A 17,999-nucleotide genomic window follows, 5' to 3' on the forward strand; every position below is an offset into this window, starting at 1 on the left:
ACAGGTACAGATTGACCTGCTGGCAGCACCATATCCCCTTAAATTTAACTTTTTGAGGAACCGCCAAACTGTTTTCCTTAGTAGCTTTTTTTTTTTAATCATTTTACTTCCACACTAATAGGTCACTAGAGTTCCAATTCCCCAACACTCTCACTAGCACCTGTTAATTTTTTGTGTTTTCAATAGGAGCCATCCTAAAGGATCAGGGGCAATAGCGATGGCATTGGGGGAGTTTTGCTTGTTTTCTTTTTCTCTTTTCATCTTGGGGACGGGCTGGAGCGATAGCACAGCGGTAGGGCGTTTGCCTTGCACGCAGCCAACATGGCCGACCCGAGTTCGATTCCTCCGCCCCTCTCAGAGAGCCCAGCAAGCTACCGAGAGTATTCGATATGCCAGACACAGTAACAACAAAGTCTCCAATGGAGACGTTACTGGGCCCGCTCGAGCAAATCGACGATCAACGGGAGGGCCTTTACCTTTACCTTTACCATCTTGGGGACACACTCAGCAGTACTCAGGGGTCTTGAGCTCGAGGGTCAGTCCTAGCAGTGCGTGGGCATAATGCAGTGTGGGTGACTGTACCCAGGATTCCTGCATGTGAAGCATGCACACACATCCTTCGAGTTATCACCCCTTATTGTGTTTTTTTCCCTGCATTTCCCTAGCAATTACTTCTTTTGTGCTCTTTGGTCATTTGTATATTTATTGGCTGCTTGTATATTTTCTTTGAAGAATATTCACTTGTCCATTTAAAAATGATGCTGACGATGATGTAGATGATGATGATGATGATGGTGATGATGACGTGTGATGCCAGGGATGGAACCCAGATCCTTATTCGCCTGTCTGTGCTCAGGTCTTACTCCTGATGTTGCTCAGGGGACCGTGTGTGGTGCCAGGGATTGAACGTAGATGGCTGGGTGCTAAGCAAGTGCCTTATCTACCAGACTATCCCTCCAGCCTCTAGTTTGTTCCTTCACCTTCTTTTCCTCTAGTTTGTTTTAATTTTCTTTCTTTTTCGGGTCACACCCGGCGGGGACTCCTGGCTCTATGCTCAGGAGTTATTCTCGGAGGTGTCAGGAGACCATGGAGTGCCAAGGACGGGACCTAGGTCTGCGTGCAAAGCATGTGCTCAGTTCCTTGAACACAAACCCGAGCCTAAACCAACTTTCCTTGAGCCACCCTCCGCTAACACAGCTACTGAAATGAAAAGGAGATGGGAGAAGGAGTATCCTATTTGTGAAACATGAAAATAATCACGGTGCTGAAGGTCCTGAAAATACCTTAAAAATGTTTAAGTCCTTTCAAAAGCAGACTACTGGGGCTGGAGGGACGGTGTAGTCGGCAGGATGCCTGCCTGGCACGCGGCCAGAGCAGTTTAATTCCCATATGGCCCTTCCCAGCCCCGCCAGAACTGATGCCTGAGTCCAGAGCCAGGGATAAGCCCTGAACACTGCAGGATGTGACCCCAAACAAACAAACAGAACAAAAGATTGATATTAAGATTCTAGAGTTCAACTCAAGAAGGCTTCGCTAGAACCAGGCGGCCAGTTCCTGAAATAAGTGCTTTCAGGTACGTCTGACTGACTCTTCATACTTGATACCAGAAGGGGCCACTGATACCCCTCCCCTCCCGCCTTCTGTCCCTTTCTCTTTCTCAGTGACGATCCAGTAGGTCGGACTACCAGTCTGCAAGTCTGCCCTCCCCAGCCCACCTGAGTGATCTGTAGTAGAGTTCTGCAGAATTTATGGCGATTTGGATTGAGATGCTGGCTTCAACACAAACACATCTCCATCCATACAACAATAAGACAAATCAATGTCATGAAGAGCTTAAGGTAAAAGTTTAGGTAGAAGTGACTGAGATAACAGACCTCAGACACCTCAGGAGAACAGTATGTACTGCCACCACCCCACCCAGCCGCACATGGTCAGAGTGCCACATCTAGAATCATCTCCACCGAGTGCATTATTTGAGGAAGATGAGAATAGTCTATGGAGACTCACACCGTGTGCACTGGGGTTGAGTTAGCAAACTTGTAAATTTGTTTTTCTGTTTAGTTTTTGGGCCACAACTAGCAGTGCGGGACCTACTCCTGGCTCTGTGCTGGGGAATCACTCCTGGTGGGGTTTTGGGAACCATCCATAGGTGCTTCCAGGCTCAAACCCGGGCTGGTCACGGGCTTGCAAAGCAAACACCCTACATGCTGTACTATCTCTATGGCCCCAAATTTATCTCTGCACTTCCTCATCGGTAACAGGAAATGAGGTGGGGCTGAAATGAGGTATACCCAAGAGTGAATCTATGGGACTCCCCCCCTCCCCACCATTTTTTGCTAGATAAATCAAGTTGTCTAATCCTACAGAAAAGGGGGGGAAAAAGCTATTTTCTAAACATTTAAGGATAGTTGAAAAGAAACCCTACCCTTTGTGTGGGTATTTAAGACCCTGAATTCATTTACGTTATGGAGTGGGACATACTGCTAAACCAAGCCCAGTCGTCATTTTTATTTAAAAGTAGCTTCTGTACTAGCCCCACCTAAACCTACGTATGCTCAGTATTCAGCCGGGCCATCCAATTTCTATACAGTCTAAGGGGCTGCCAAGAAGGAAAAGGCTCGGGAAGGGGCACTTCCCACCGCCCCGTTTAGCAGCCAGCAGAGGGGAGTTTCGATGTCCACGGGACGGAGGGAAACCCCTTCTGGAAACACCCGCAGAGGCGGGAAGGAAGTGGCCGCGGATAACCTCGGAGCGGGGCCTTGGGGGTCGGTGCGAAGTGAAGCCGGTCTGGATGAAATAAAGGCCAGGTGCTCCTCGTTAGGGGAAGGGGGATCGGGGGCGGGGGGGGGGGGGGCAGGACAACTGGGAGGAAGGGACAGCTGGAGGGAGGAGAGAGATGGGGAGAGAGAGAGAGAGGAGTCGGGGTGGGGGGGTGACCATCAGGTCCCGGAGCGGGTTCGGGTTTCGCAAGGCTCATAAAGGCAGAAGGGTGTAAAAGTCGGGCTGGGAAACTGCAGCGCCCACCGACGGGAAAAGCCCGCGGAGCCGTCAGCCGCAAAGAAAAAAAGAAAGAAAAAGAAGAAGAAAAAGAGGAAAAAGGGAAAAAAAGAAAGAGAAAAAAGAAAAAGAAAGAAAAAGTAAAAAGACAAGCAAAAAAGAAAAAGAGAAAAAAAGACAAGAAAAAAAAGAGAAAAAGAAAAAAGAAAAAGAAAAGAAAGAGGAGCCGGACGGGGGTGTGGGGCGTGGCCGGGCGGGCCGGGGCGAGCGGGAGGCGCGCGGGAGGGGGGGGGGCGCGGGGCGGCGGGCGCGGCGCCGACGGGGTTAAGGCCCGGGGCGGCGCGGAGGCGGGCCCCGGTCTCCAGGGCGACGGCCGCGCACTTCCGGCGGCGCCGGCCCGTACCATCGCGGGGCGCGCGCGGGGGGGGGGCGCGGGGCGCGGGGCCGGGGGGCCGCGGAGGGGCCCGGGGGGCGGCGGGGGCGGCGAGCGAGCGCGCGCGCCTGCCGGCTCGCCGGGGCTCGGGCTGGCAGCCCCCCGACGCCCGGGGCGGGCGCGGGCGCGGCCGGCCCGGCGCGGCCGCAGGGTCCGCCCCCCGCGCCGGGGCGGCCGAGTGCGGGCGTCCCGGCTGGGAGGTTTGAAAAGGCGGCGAGAGACAAAGGCGCAGGAAGCCCCCGGCCCCGAGCCCCGCGGGCCGCGCAGGCTGGCGGCGCCCAGGGGGATGCGGCCGGGCGGCGCCCCCCGAGCGCGGCGCGCCTAGGGCCGAGGGGCGCGGGGCGGGCGGCGGGCGGGCGGCGAGCGGGCGGGCGGGCGGCCGGCGCGGCCCCGCCCGGGATGTGAGCGCGCGGAGCCGGGGCGGGCGGGGGGCGGGCGGGAGGCGGCGCCGCGGGCGGGCAGGAAGGACGGGCGGGCGGGCGGGCGGACGGACGGACGGACGGACGAGCCGCGGCGGCCGGAAGGCGGGAGGCGCTGGCCGTGGGCCCAGGCGGCCGGGCCAGCCGCGACCGTCGCCGCCGGGCCCCGCGCGCCTCCCCCCGCCCGGGAGCGCAGCCCGGGAGGAGGAGGGGAGGGGGCGGAAGATGGAGACGCACATCTCCAGCCTGTTCCCCGAGCTGCTGGCCATGATCTTCGGCTACCTGGACGTGCGCGACAAGGGCCGCGCGGCGCAGGTGTGCACGGCCTGGCGGGACGCCGCCTACCACAAGTCCGTGTGGCGGGGGGTGGAGGCCAAGCTGCACCTGCGCCGGGCCAACCCGTCGCTGTTCCCCAGCCTGCAGGCCCGGGGCATCCGGCGCGTGCAGATCCTGAGCCTCCGCCGCAGCCTCAGCTACGTGATCCAGGGCATGGCCCACATCGAGAGCCTGAACCTCAGCGGCTGCTACAACCTCACCGACAACGGCCTGGGCCACGCGTTCGTGCAGGAGATCGGCTCCCTGCGCGCCCTCAACCTGAGCCTGTGCAAGCAGATCACCGACAGCAGCCTGGGCCGCATCGCGCAGTACCTCAAGGGGCTCGAGGTGCTGGAGCTGGGCGGCTGCAGCAACGTCACCAACACGGGCCTGCTGCTCATCGCCTGGGGCCTGCAGCGCCTCAAGAGCCTCAACCTGCGCAGCTGCCGCCACCTCTCGGACGTGGGCATCGGGCACCTGGCGGGCATGACGCGCAGCGCGGCCGAGGGCTGCCTGCGCCTGGAGCAGCTCACGCTGCAGGACTGCCAGAAGCTCACGGACCTGTCGCTCAAGCACATCGCGCGCGGGCTGGCGGGGCTGCGGCTGCTCAACCTCAGCTTCTGCGGCGGCATCTCGGACGCCGGCCTGCTGCACCTGTCGCACATGGGCAGCCTGCGCAGCCTCAACCTGCGCTCGTGCGACAACATCAGCGACACGGGCATCATGCACCTGGCCATGGGCAGCCTGCGCCTCTCGGGCCTGGACGTGTCCTTCTGCGACAAGGTGGGCGACCAGAGCCTGGCCTACATCGCGCAGGGCCTGGACGGCCTCAAGTCGCTGTCGCTCTGCTCCTGCCACATCAGCGACGACGGCATCAACCGCATGGTGCGCCAGATGCACGGGCTGCGCACGCTCAACATCGGCCAGTGCGTGCGCATCACCGACCGCGGCCTGGAGCTCATCGCCGAGCACCTGAGCCAGCTCACGGGCATCGACCTCTACGGCTGCACGCGCATCACCAAGCGCGGCCTGGAGCGCATCACGCAGCTGCCCTGCCTCAAGGTGCTCAACCTGGGCCTCTGGCAGATGACGGACAGCGAGAAGGTCAGGTGAGGGCGGCTGGTCCTACCCCCCCACCCCCGCGCCCCGGCCGGCCGGCCGCCGCCGAGGGATGCGCCGGGCCGATGTCTCTGGCCTCCTCCTCCCCGGGTCCCGGGCTGCTCTTGCCCCGGGATGGATGGAGAGGGGCCCGGCCGGAGCCGCCCTCTCCCTGCCCCCCGCCCCCTCGAGGCATTTGGCACTGGGGGTGGGCAGGCTGGTTCTTGCCGTCCTGGGGTGGGGGGGATGCGCCTGCGGAGATGCCCGCCTCGACTTCAGCGTCCCTTTGAATACTGTGATCTGGTTTTGAGTTGGAGATGGATGAGGAAAGCAACCCAGCTACAACGGCCTCTTCGCCCCCTTCCACGTTGGAACGAATTTCAGTCCCTTCTCATTTCTGCACCCGCTGCGGAACCCTGCCATCGCGCACATTTCATTTTGGATGCCCTTTCTCTTCCTCGGACAAAAAAAAAATGTTTGGAGAAATTTGGAATTACTTTTTCCCCCCTCTGCTGAATATATCCTATATATTATATATATATATAAGTTATATATATATATATCTATCTCAAAGTGTCTGGCTACCTCGTTTTAGTTTACTCTTTCCTCTGAAGCCCTGGAATTCTACAAGAGATATTTTGAGACTGAAACATTTTTGTGCCTAGACTGGAAAGATGCTCATTGGGTTTGTACATCTTTTTTTGTTCTGGCTTCTTCTCAAACCGCACCCGTCCAGTGTGCCCCATACCCACAATCTGGCTCTTTTTTTTGGGGGGGGGGCTGCCTCTCCTTGCCCATTGTGATTAGAACACCCAATGTTATTCCTAAATGTTGACTTAATTTATAGCACAAGTGTGTGGGAGAAATGAGAGTTGAACTGTTTTTGTTTGTTTGAGATGCAGATTGTGTCTTGAAGATGATGATTATATATGCAAATTCTGCCCTCCCCATCCTTACCCACTTGGAAGTTTCCCTATGAAAAGGTCACACAGTGAGGCCGGTCCGCGGGAGCAGAGCTGGCCTGAGCCTGAGCAAGCCCCGGGGCCTGTAATGTGAAGGGGAGGAAAGTGAAATTCATGTCTTATCTCTGTTCTGTTAATAAAAAGAAAAAAAGGGGGGAGGAGTTTGTGGGTTAAAAAAAAAAAGATTCTGTTTCCAAATGGAGGATTAGATGACTTTGTTTGGTGGCGTTGGGACTTGCGGCTTTAAAGAAAATTGCTTTTTGAGTAGGGTGTATGAATTTCTGTTGGATTTTATTTTTTTAGAGTCCTCCACAACAACATGTGAGACCATGGAGTTAAAAAAAAAAACCCAGAGACCTTTATCAATTAATTGTACTGTTTGTGAATTTGTATAAATAATAACAAAGATCCTCTTAAAACATTTATATTCTTACAGTAAAAGGTTAAACTGATATTTATATAATAAAAGAGGAAATATGAAGTATGTTTTTGAAAAAAAAACAAGACAAAAAACAAAATGCCTTGTTTCTGTGAATTATTTTTAAGGCAATGCGTGTTTGGGTCCCTGCCAAAGTAGGAGGTACTGTTTGTGTCCTCTTAAAAGGAAAAAAAAAGATACCGAGTTTGGTGCAGCCGTATGTGGTGTGAATAAGCTTGTGGTTAAAAACTTACTGTATAGGTTTACTACTGACACTGAAGCGTTTTGTTTTAGAAATGTGGGTGGACTGGAGATGGATCTCATTTTTGGTTTTAAACTGTCAACACGGTGGAAATGGAAAGAACTTGAACAAAACGAAACTTTAAAAAAAGAGAGAAAAAACAACTAGGTTTGTAAGAGTCACGATTGATTCCCCACCCCGCTAGGGTGGTCAATTTTTCTGGGGAACCAGATCCCAGGGAAGGCTGAGAGAGTGGGTCCCGAGATATGCAAGTGGGGAAGAGAGACTCGTGGGCTCGTGGGTGCCTAGTGGGTGCGGGAGGGTGTGAGAGGAGGCAGGGAACCGAAGCCATTGTTAGCAAAGTTAAAAGAGCGCCGAGCTCGCAGGCTTGCTGCGCAGTCATGCATACTGAATCCCAGTGCGGGTGAGGGTGAGGGTCCGAGAGGAAGGGAGGAGGGCGGCCCAGCCCCTCTCTTTAACATTCTCCACCAGCCCTCACTGTATTTAAGCACTTTCCCTGGGCTGGGGAGCTTGGCCTGGAATTCTCCCATATTTGCATTTTAAGCACTTGAGGCCAAAGCGAGCCTCTCTGTGGAGGGTTCTCAGCCTGAAAGCAGGCGGATAAATGAATGCCAACAATTCTAGCCAAGAGTCCCTTTAGGAGACAATAATCTGACACCCCGTGGTTGGTCTATGAAAACGAAGAGTTCGAGCGCACAAACAGAAGAGTGATTCATATTCTTGGTTTCACAGAGGGCTTTCTGCATTATTTTGAGTTCTTGGTTTTTGTTGTTGTGAGGTGTTTTCTTTTTCTCCCAGCCAAAAAAATACTTGATGCCAGCAGGAGCTGATACGAGTAGCATGAAACCTTGCAGGTTCGATACCGCTTTCCAGGAAGAGAACTAGAAAACAGGTTTCTCTGGGGGTGGGGGGGGGGTATAAGATGGTTCTGTAAAATTTCCAGGCTTTCTGCTTACATATCACAAAAGCTGCATTGTTCCTTTTTGGAGAGCAGTGAGACCCATTACAATCGGGTCTCACTGAGCCTGACACTAGATCCATCTTCCTTTTTCTTTGGGGAAGGTGTGGCTCTCTTTCTTCTCTCTTAGGTTACAGTGCTTACTGCCAGCGGGTGGGGGTCATAAGTGTGAAGCTTGGTAAGAAGTAGGGACTTTGAGTCAGAGTCAACTTCCTAGCTCAGCATTTGACATTACAGTGCAGGAAGGGAAAGCGATCTGCGGGGCCTTAGAGCGCTTTTCTTCCAGGAGGAGGCATGCATGACTGTACAGATAAAAACTTGAGCACTAGAGGCTGGAGCGACAGCACAGCGGGTAGGGTGTTTGCCTTGCGCGCGGCTGACCCGGGTTCGAGTCCCAGCATCCCGTAGGGTCTCCCGAGCACCGCCAGGAGTAACCCCTGAGCATTACTGGGTGTGACTCAAAAAAACCCAAAAAACTTGAGCACCGGGGCCAGGGAAATAACTCAGGAGGCTGGAGCACAAGCGCGTGGCATGTGGGAGCCCCAGGTTCAATCGCTGGGTGCCTGTGCCCTCCTCAGCACCCCTGGGGTGGCCCCAAAAGAAAAATGAGAAACATCTTCCAAGTCTTTTTTTTTTTTTTTTTGGTTTTTTGGGTCGCACCCAGCGATGCTCCTGGCGGTGCTCCGGGGACCATATGGGATGCTGGGGATCGAACCCTGGTCAGCCACATGCAAGGCAAACGCCCTACCCACTGTGCTATCAATCTAGCCCCAACCTCCCAAGTCTTAAGCTCTGCTTACTTTCTGCATTTTAACACCCAAAGAAACAATATCAACTGTTAACCAGAGTTTCCGCTTGTGTTTTTTTCTTTTCTTTCCTTCCTTTTTTTTTTTTTGCTTTAAAGGTTCAAAGAGAAGTTTGACTGTTGGTGGGTAAATTTGGTAGTTAAGGTCTTGGGTCTGCTGCCCTTCCTGAACTGGGCATCCTTAATCTGATAAGTCACTGGCTGCTAAACTTCCTCCCTGTTGGGATGGAAAGACATGAGAGTGTGCTGAGCACCCAGGGTGTGCTTGGCTATTTGTAAAGTTCTGTTGGTGCGAACCACTGAACCTGGTGACCTACTTTTCAGGTCATGGCATACTGCTTGCATTAACCCCCCCCCCCCCGCTACTAATTGAGGGGAGTCCGGCATCCAAACCCCCCAGTTGTAGCAGTGCACCTCCCTTCTGGTCTGAGGAGGTCCAAATTGTCAGCAAGGTGCCCCTCACAGAAGTGAGCTGTTCGAACACATTCTGTCACTGTCACTGTCCTCCCATTGTTCATCAATTGTTACTTGAGCGGGCCCAGTAACATCTCTATTGTGAGACTTGTTACTGTGTTTGGCATCTCCAATACGTCACGAGGAGCTTGCCAGGCTTTGCCTTGCGGGCGAGATACTCTCGGTAGCTTGCAGGGCTCTCCGAGAGGGGCGGAGGAATCGAACTCGGGTCGGCCATGTTGGCTGCGTGCAAGGCAAACGCCCCACCGCTGTGCTATCGCTCCAGCCCTTTGAACACATTATGTGAGCAAGTTCTTACTGCAGGCACTGCTTAAGGGGGATAAAGAGGTGGGTTTGGGGGCCTTGCCTGTGACTGACCCCAGTTCCAGTCCCTGGCACTGCAGGGTCTCCCCAAGCATCTCTGGAAGTGAACTCATCTGCCTCAGAGTTGAGAGTAGCCAGTTGTGGCCCTAGCCTCCTCAACATCCTCCCTGCCCCCGTCCCTTGCCCAGTTGGCCTGGGGCTGGAGAAATCATAAGGGTGGAAGGCACAGGCTTTGCATGCAGCTGACCCAGTTTGGCCCTCTGTACCACACAGTTCCCCAGCACTTCTGGGTATAGCCCAGGAGACCCTGAGTACCTTTATGGGGTGTGGGGAATCCTCAGCACCCCAGGGCCTGAGCAGTGTCACCTTGCCCTGCCCAAGGCCTGATTGGCAGAGAATCTGTGGGAGAACCCCCAGGGCCCTCCTAACACGGGTGCATTATACCATGCTGAGAGGAACAGAAAGAAATGTTTTTCTAGAACAAGCACGCGGGAAAATGAGTCAGTACAAATCTTGTGGGTGGTACAAAACTTAGAAGGCACTCAGGGGCCAGAGAGAGCACAGCATGTAGGGTGCTTGCCTTGCACAGGGCCGACCTGGTACAATCCCTGGCATCCCGGAAGGTCCTTGAACCACCGCCAGGAATCATTCATGAGTGGAGAGCCAGGAGTAACCCCTGAGCATCAGGGGGTGTGGCCCAAAATACACACAAAAAGGCACTCGAGGGCAGTTTTTTAGAAAAACAATTAAAAAAAAAAACAAAATTGTTTTGTGTATCTATTGAAAAACCCAAACAGGAACTTAGTATAAATGTCATCATCTAGAAGCTATAAACCTCAAGCAACAAGGGAATCGGGAAAGGCCACCCTTTGAGTCCCTTCCCTCTCGGTTTCCTCGGGATTCCAGCTTCGTGGTCAGGAGTGTCTGGAGCCCGAGGGGCCTTTAGCGCAAGCTGGTCACTGCTTCCCAGAGGGCACTCCTCCCTGCTAATTTATAACACATTCGGCAAAAGGGCCAAAGATGCTTGTCTAACCTACAGTCCCTTCCTGAATAGTAAAAACACAAACTGCGTGGGAATCTTTCATGATTCAAACCAACCACAAAGATGGGGAAAAAGCCAGTGTACCAGTCTCTCATTTTAAAAATTGGATTGTGTTTTCTTTTTTGCTTTTTGGGTCCCACTGGTGATGCTCAGGAATTACTCCTGGTGGTGCTGTGGGAGGGGGCAGTGTTGGGGGGGACCACATGGGAACCTCGATCCTCCTATCTCTCCAGCGCCTGGGTTTTGATTTGAGAGATAAGACTTCTGCTCTTTTATCAGGACGCCTTATGCGTCAAGTTATGGCCTAATCCCCAGATTCTGGCGTTTCCCCACGAGAGTTACTAGAAAGATTGATTCAGGCCTTGGGATGGGAGCGAGACCTTTCACTTTTGACTTTGTTTTAGTTCGAATTTCCAAAGGGGGAAAGGGTAGCTGGCCCCAGGGAAGACAGTGTTGCAAAAGACTAAGAACCTCTTCACTGAAAGAGCAACTTTGTAAAACAGAACGGAGTCCTCACCAGCTTCTGGCTGACTACGCTGGTAGGGGAAGGCCTTAGCCCGCCCTCGGCTGGGCTTCCTAGAAAGAGACTCCGTGTGGTCAACCATCCGTCCACACCCCACCACGAGGGGTCACACAGCTGGATATTGGGGGCCTCTCGAAAGATTCGGCAACAGTAAGAGGTTCCTGAATATTCCACAACCAAATATCAATTCAAAACCAAATGCAAAAGGAATCCAAAGTGTTTCTGGTAGCGTTTGTTACTGTTGCATTCCACCCTTGGATGAAAAAGGGTTGTGAGTGGAAAAAGGTCCAAGAAGCCCTGGGCTCGAGTTACTTCTACAGCATGGTTGCCTTTCTCTTTCCCTGCATCATGCTCCCTTTTGGGCAGGGGGTGGCTCCAGAGGCTAGCGTGCAGACTGCAAAGTGTGAGACCCAAATTCAGTCATCCCTAGGAGTGACCCCACTGTATAAGGCCCCTAGGAGCACTGGACAGGAGTAGCTGCTGAGCGCTGCTGGGTGTGGCCTCAAATACAAAACCCCTACCACTCTCTTTGAAAGTTAATTCTCTTCCTTTACTAAAGTCCAAGTTACTTTAGTAAACTTCAGTTACTTCAATAACTTTCACTTATCACTTAAAAAAGTTAATTCTCTTCCTTTACTAAAGTCCAAGTTATTTTAGTAAACTTCAGTTACTTCAATAACTTTAGTAAAGTCCAAAGTTGGAACTTGGTGCTGTGCAGCCGCCCAGGCATCCGAGTGCCAGGCTCTTGGATGAAATCACACAGATCGTAAGCACAGGATTGGAGAATTTAAAGCTGCATTCAAACTTAAGCTTCTGCTTGGGCTACATGATCACTGTACTTGTGCAAAGAAGTCGTCAAGTCGAGAATCAGTACAGACGGAGGCGCTGGTGTTGGCCCTGGTTCTATGACGGCATCACAGCGCCCTCAGGTAAGGTCCAAATCCCACTCTCGCCAAAACAGTGTTGAGAAGCCAGGGAGCAAGTTAATTTTTCCTGCAAGTTGTCAAGCAAGACATTCAAACTTGAACCAAGGAGGCATGCTGAAGAATTTACTGAAGGTAAGCAGCACAGCTGGAATAAGCGAAGTGTGTACTTGCTCTTAGAAAACGGATCTTTCTAGATACTTGTAGATACGCTTGACCACTACTGATCAGTTTCAGTCTTTTCCTCTCTTCCAGGGACCGCTTTGGCTTTGCCTGGTGGAGTAGCTTGTACCGATCCAGAACCTTCGGTACTGTGTAGAGCTGAGTCTCCCAGTTCCGGCGCAAGAAAGAGGACATCGGCTTGAGCTCTTAACTACAAAGCACTAGTGTACAACAGGCGAGGCATCCCCACGTAAAACAAGACAGAAGTGCAATTCCTCTGCCTGCATTTGTTGACCCAGAAATGTGTCCCCCTTCTCTTTCCAGCAAACCCAAACTTACCTTTCTCATGATCTCTTTACTCATCTGCCTAATTGTGCAAGGCACACATGACACATCCTGGTAAGTTTGCTTTTCTTTGTGGGAATGGAAAGGGGTCAACTACCAAGGAGAACTGTAGTCTCTGCAGCTGCAGTGGAGAAATCGTGTGTGTGTGTGTGTGTGTGTGTGTGTGTGTGTGTGTGTGTGTGTGGTGTTGGAGGGGGAGGAGGACAATTTTTTGGGGGGGGGACATGGACATGACTTGCTAGAAGAATTCAGTCATAACCCAGAGTGCAATTCTTTCTATTTCCACATGGTTGCTCTCCCAAATCAGGCAGATATTGTCCATTTAATCCTCTAAGAGTGGAGAGTGGCCTGACAGGCTGAAAAGAATGTTCCTGAGTGATGTGGCTGGGGTCTCAGGACCAAGGCTGGGGGGACTTTAATAAGCACATCGATATGTGTGCTCTGCGCAGGGCGCAATTTGATCTTTCCTGAGGATCAGGGTGTCACCCCAACCCCCTGGCTCTCAAAGGTGCTAAAACAAGAACATTATTTTCATGAGGAATAAGGGAAAAAACCAATCCGAATGCTGAAAGCCATTGTTACTAGTTAAGACGTCTTAGCACTGTAGCACTGTCCTCCCACTGTTCATCGATTTGCTCGAGCGGGCCCAGTAACGTCTCCATTGTGAGACTTGTTACTGTGTTTGGCATATCGAATACCTCACCGGTAGCTTGCCAGGCTTTGCTGAGCCGGTGAGATACTCTCAGTAGCTTGCCAGGCTCTCAAAGAGGGGCGGAGGAATCGAACTCGGGTCGGTCGGCTGCGAGCAAGGCACACGCGCTACCTGCTGTGCTGTCGCTCCAGTTTAAGACCTTAAGACGTCTTAAACCACACAAAATGGACTCTGGCAAGAGGTGAAAAGATGAGTGCAGACTGGCCCGTGGGCTAGAGACAGGGTCCAGCGCCAGTGTCAGGTCTGTCCCTCTTGTCCTCCGAGCTCGAGACTATTTCCAAAGCACTGCTTCCTGACAAAATCATCAGGGGTGGTGTGAGGACTGAGAATGGCCTGCGGTAGCCCCCCAAGCTAAGAACTCGTATACATCTAGCACATGATGAAAGTCCGTCACACAATCCTTTTACGAAGCAGAAACCTCGGCTATTTTTCTCTCCACTCCAGGATAAAAAGGCTTGACTTCACACTGTCTTTGTTACAAATCCCTCTTGTCCAGAAAGAGTAAAAGTGTCCAATTTGTTAATAGCAGGCACCCTTCTTTTGTGGATCAGTTCTCAACTTATGTAACTCCAAGAGGAGTTCATGACCACGTAGCTATCTGCCAATAATTTTGTATCCCAGATCCAAGTTGCTGTAATCGGAGTGTGGAGAAATAGTTATTTGAGATCAGATTTATTTTTGTTTGTTGTTGTTGTTGTTGGTTTAGGGCCCACACCTGGCCGAGCAAAGTTTACTCCTGGCTCAGGGATCACTCCTGGCAGTGCCAATACGTGGTGCCAGGGATTGAACGAGGTTTGGCTGCATCAAGCAAGTGCCCTTACCTCTGGAAAATCCCTTCCGCAGATTAATTTTTCTAAACAAGCAGCATGGGTTTGGAAAACACTGTTTTCCTTACTAGAAATATATAAAATTATTTATTACAGGGGCTGGTGCGATAGCACAGCGGGTAGGGCATCTGCCTTGCACGCGACCGACCGGGGTTCGATTCCCAGTATCCCATATGGTCCCCCGAGCACTGCCAGGAGTAATTCCTGAGTACAGAGCCAGGAGTGACCCCTGTGCATTGCCAGGTGTGACCCAAAAAAGCAAAAAAAAAAAGTTTTATTACAGATGTCCAAAATTAACATACTTAGGAAATCGGTACCCAAACTGACATTCTTAGAAACATACCTGTGAGGATATGGCTAGCTTCCTGCTTCCATATTCCTCTTTGAAAAATGGTCCCTGCCACCTTACCGGTGTCATTTGGGGTAGCCTCTCCTGTGGCATGGGGGCCATCAGGGCTCAACCCAGCTGTGGCAGGGAAGCTATGGCATGCCAGGATCAAACCCAGGGCCCTTGTGCATGTCACATATATTCCGTGATCTGAGAAGTGAGCCTCAATAGGGAAGAACCAAAAATTTTACTCCCGATATTCCTCAGAATCGAATAAATCACGGAGGCTAAAACTGGACAGGTGGGCAAAATCAGGGAGGAGTTAGAACAGCTGCGGAGAGCCCCTCAAATTCTTAATGTCCTTAGATGGAATTCTTGCCTTCCATCCTTACTGCAGTGTTTTCCGTCTTAGTTTCTAAGCTCAGAGAATCACTGTTGGGAATTACCCAGGGCGGGGTGGGGGGGGGGTGGAATTAAAAATGTAAAGGCCCAGCAAGTCTGTCTTAAGCAAACCCTATGAAAATGACAAACATCAAAGCGACACTGTCAAACTCCTTCGGCTCATTTCAAGCGCACAACATTTCAACAGTCAACCCTAAAAACAGAATGGCCCAGTTCTGTGGTTTCCTGAACCGTATCAAGCTGGCAGCTTGCTGGTGCAGGAAGCAGAGAAGGCCCCACACTTCCAGAGCCTGGAACCCCCCAACCCGCCCCATCCACTGGCACAATCAGGGGAGCATGACCCAGAGGGAGGCAGTTGGTCCACCCCCCTAATCCCCCCACCCCACCCCAGGACCTAATTTTCAATGGAATCACATGGGGAACTGCAGAAACCCACTGAAGCAAAGTACAAGGGCTTAGCAGCAAATTGCCTGTTTGCTTTGGAAATAAAACTGGATATGCAATAAGAGAATGGAGCTATAGCCTTTGCCTTGCTCGTGACGGACCGGGGTTCGATTCCTTTGTCCCTCTCGGAGAGCCCAGCAAGCTACCGAGAGTATCCTGCCCTCATGGCAAGGCCTGGCAAGCTCCCCGTGACGTATTCAATATGCCAAACACAGTAACAACAAGTCTCATGATGGAGACGTTACTGGTGCCCGCTCGAGCAAATCGATGAACAATGGGAGGGCCATGCTACAGCGCTGCAGTCGAGCGTATTTTCTTTAGAGGGAGAGAGATGCAAAATGTTTTTGTCTTGTTTGGGGGTTTTTATTGACTTTCTCCACCTCAGTCTCCTCCCTGCCCCAAAGAAAAAATACCTCTCCGGCCACTCACGTGATTCAGCACCCATCTCCACCCCTCGGGTGCCTCCAAGCACCGTGCGCGGGAGCCTACCACTATATTGGCTAATATCCATAAATCATAACTTCAACAGAGTCTTACAGAAGTTAGCTTGTGTTTTTTCATTGTCTTGAATTTATAAAGAGGATCTTAGGAGATCGTGCGGAGAGTCTGCACACCCTATGCCTGTCAGCAGGGGGCAGCATTGCCTGTGAATTGAGGTTAGGTCCAGTGGGGGGGCGTCGTCCCGGCTGACAGTTGCCCTCAGGTCATCTCCCTCCCAAGCCCCCTCCTCGCTGGCCCCAGAGAATTCCCCCCAGAGAGGAATCTCGTGACACCATAAAGATGAAAACTGAATTTCAGACCATCAGTCACTACAGCGCCAGGCTGAGCCCTTTGTTTGGGTGGGGGCCGCCGGGCAGAGCTGGGGGGTGGGGTGGGAATCAGACCACGACTGCTAAATTTTCTGAAAGATCGTCTCAGAGAAATCCTGTCCTATCACTATATTGGGGGGAGTTAGAGAGAACAAATGGGGGACATTTATTTATAATTAGACCTGGAGCTATACATTTTAACTGTAAGGATTAGTTTTTAAAAATTATTATTACACACATAGAAAGTGGATTGCCTGTGATGACGAATTCTAGAGATCCTGGGGAAGGGACATTAAAACATTTGGGAGTATATTCTATTTTTAATTATGAAAATGAATCTTTTTATTGCCCAGATAAGACATCTGCATAAAGTCCAAAGGAGAATCAGCCTTCCTTCTTCTCTTCCTACCTACCTTCCTTTCTTCCTTCTCTCCCTTTCTCCCTCCCTTCTTCCTTCCCTCCCTCCCTTCTTTCCTTCCTTCCTTCCTTCCCTGCCTCCCTCCCTCCCTCCCTCCCTCCCTCCCTCTCTCTTTCCCTCCCTCCCTCCTTCCCTCCCTTCTTTCCTTCCCTCCCTCCTTCCCTCCCTCCCTTCCTTCCTTCCTTCCTTCCTTCCTTCCTTCCTTCCTTCCTCCCTCCCTCCCTCCCATGAAATTGGAACTGATTAAGATCCCCGAGGAAGGTTGCTAAAGCAACCTGAATTCTCCCAATGGAAAACAGATATCAGGAATAAGTAGCAGAAATTAAAACAAAGAGAACTTCTGCACCAACTTGGCCAGATTCCATAAAATGTCACGCACATGGACAGGCAGTGGGCAGGCGGGGCCTTGGAGAAGGAAGCGTGGAGATGAGGGCCAGTTGGTACCAACGTGGAATCAAAATGTGGGAGGTGGGAGGCAGAGAACCCCCAGGGCTATTTCTGCCAGTCTGTGCTCGCTGGAGGGGGTCCCACCCATTAGCTCCAGGGGACTCGGGTTGTTTTTGATGAGAAAATGAGAGAAACAGAAAGAAAAGCTGCCGGAATGCAGGACCCAGGCCTGAAGCAAATGACTGATACAGAAACCATCCGTAGGGGCCTTAGGAGAGCAGCCAGTCCGCCCTGGCAGCCCTATGGGCAGCAGGGCTGGACTGTCCGATTGTCACTGACCCTGGCCAGGGAGAAGGGATGCAGGGAAGAGACGAGAGGCTGTGGGCAGCAAGCCCAGGAGGAGGGAGCACAGGCAGCCAGGCCTGAGAGAAGAGGCCTCCCCGAAGCCAAGGCAGGGAGGAGGACCACTCAAAGAAGACGCTTTCACCAGCTGGTCAGTAGGATGAGCTTGGGGTGTGGGGGAGCCACTGGCTTGGGACAAAAATCCCAATGAATGGGGGCCTCAGGCTAGCCCGGTGTGTGAGATGCTCGGCTTCACCTACCCTCCAGCCCCTTCAGGGAGGAGGAACTGGGACAGCCCTGGAGGAAGAGGAAGGGCTAGAAACGCCTCCGGGTCGGGACACCCCTCAGGTAGCCACAGACAGGCTCACCAGGCCCCCAGATTCTGACGCTTCCATTTTGGCCAAGATGGTTTTCCTGACATAAGAAGACAAGTTTCTCTTTAAGGTAATTCGTCCCAAACCCTCAGTCCAGTGGGCTGTTGGGACAACGGTGCCCCCCCCCCCCCCCATGACCTGAACCCGCCCCTTTGAAGCTGGACAGAGGGCAGTTTCCCCAGCCTCCTTCCAGCCCCACGGAGCTCCATGCAAACGTCCACTCGTCCTTTTAGTTTTGTGGCCACACCTGGTGATGCTCAGGGCTTACTCCTGCCTCGCATTCAGGGATCACTCCTGGCAGGTTCCAGGGACCATCTAGGGGGCCGGGGATCCAAGCTCGGTGGGCTTCGGTCAGAGCACGCTCCCTTCCTTCCTCCTGTCCCTGGCTGGAGGCGCTCCAGCCGCCCTTGAATGGCAGCGGTGTCACCCTTTCTTGCTTTCTGGCGTCCCAGTCCGTGGAGAGCCAGAGCGCCTGGGGTGATGGTGGTAGGGGGGTGGGGGGAGGGTTTGTCCTGGG

The 17,999-nt window shown here is 52.6% G+C and overlaps 1 protein-coding gene across 1 annotated transcript; it reads left to right on the forward strand.

Annotated features, from left to right (window-relative positions):
- The first annotated feature begins 4,047 nt into the window (after nucleotides 1-4,047).
- Nucleotides 4,048-6,742, forward strand: FBXL14 (F-box and leucine rich repeat protein 14). The gene has a single exon (XM_056117745.1). It carries the CDS (start codon nucleotides 4,075-4,077, stop codon nucleotides 5,275-5,277), a length of 1,203 nt encoding a protein of 400 aa, XP_055973720.1. The 5' UTR covers nucleotides 4,048-4,074; the 3' UTR covers nucleotides 5,278-6,742.
- Nucleotides 6,743-17,999: the final 11,257 nt, after the last annotated feature.

The sequence above is a fragment of the Sorex fumeus genome, unplaced genomic scaffold, assembly GCF_029834395.1.
Source record: "Sorex fumeus unplaced genomic scaffold, SorFum_2.1 ptg000036l, whole genome shotgun sequence".
Taxonomy (NCBI): Eukaryota; Metazoa; Chordata; class Mammalia; order Eulipotyphla; family Soricidae; genus Sorex; species Sorex fumeus.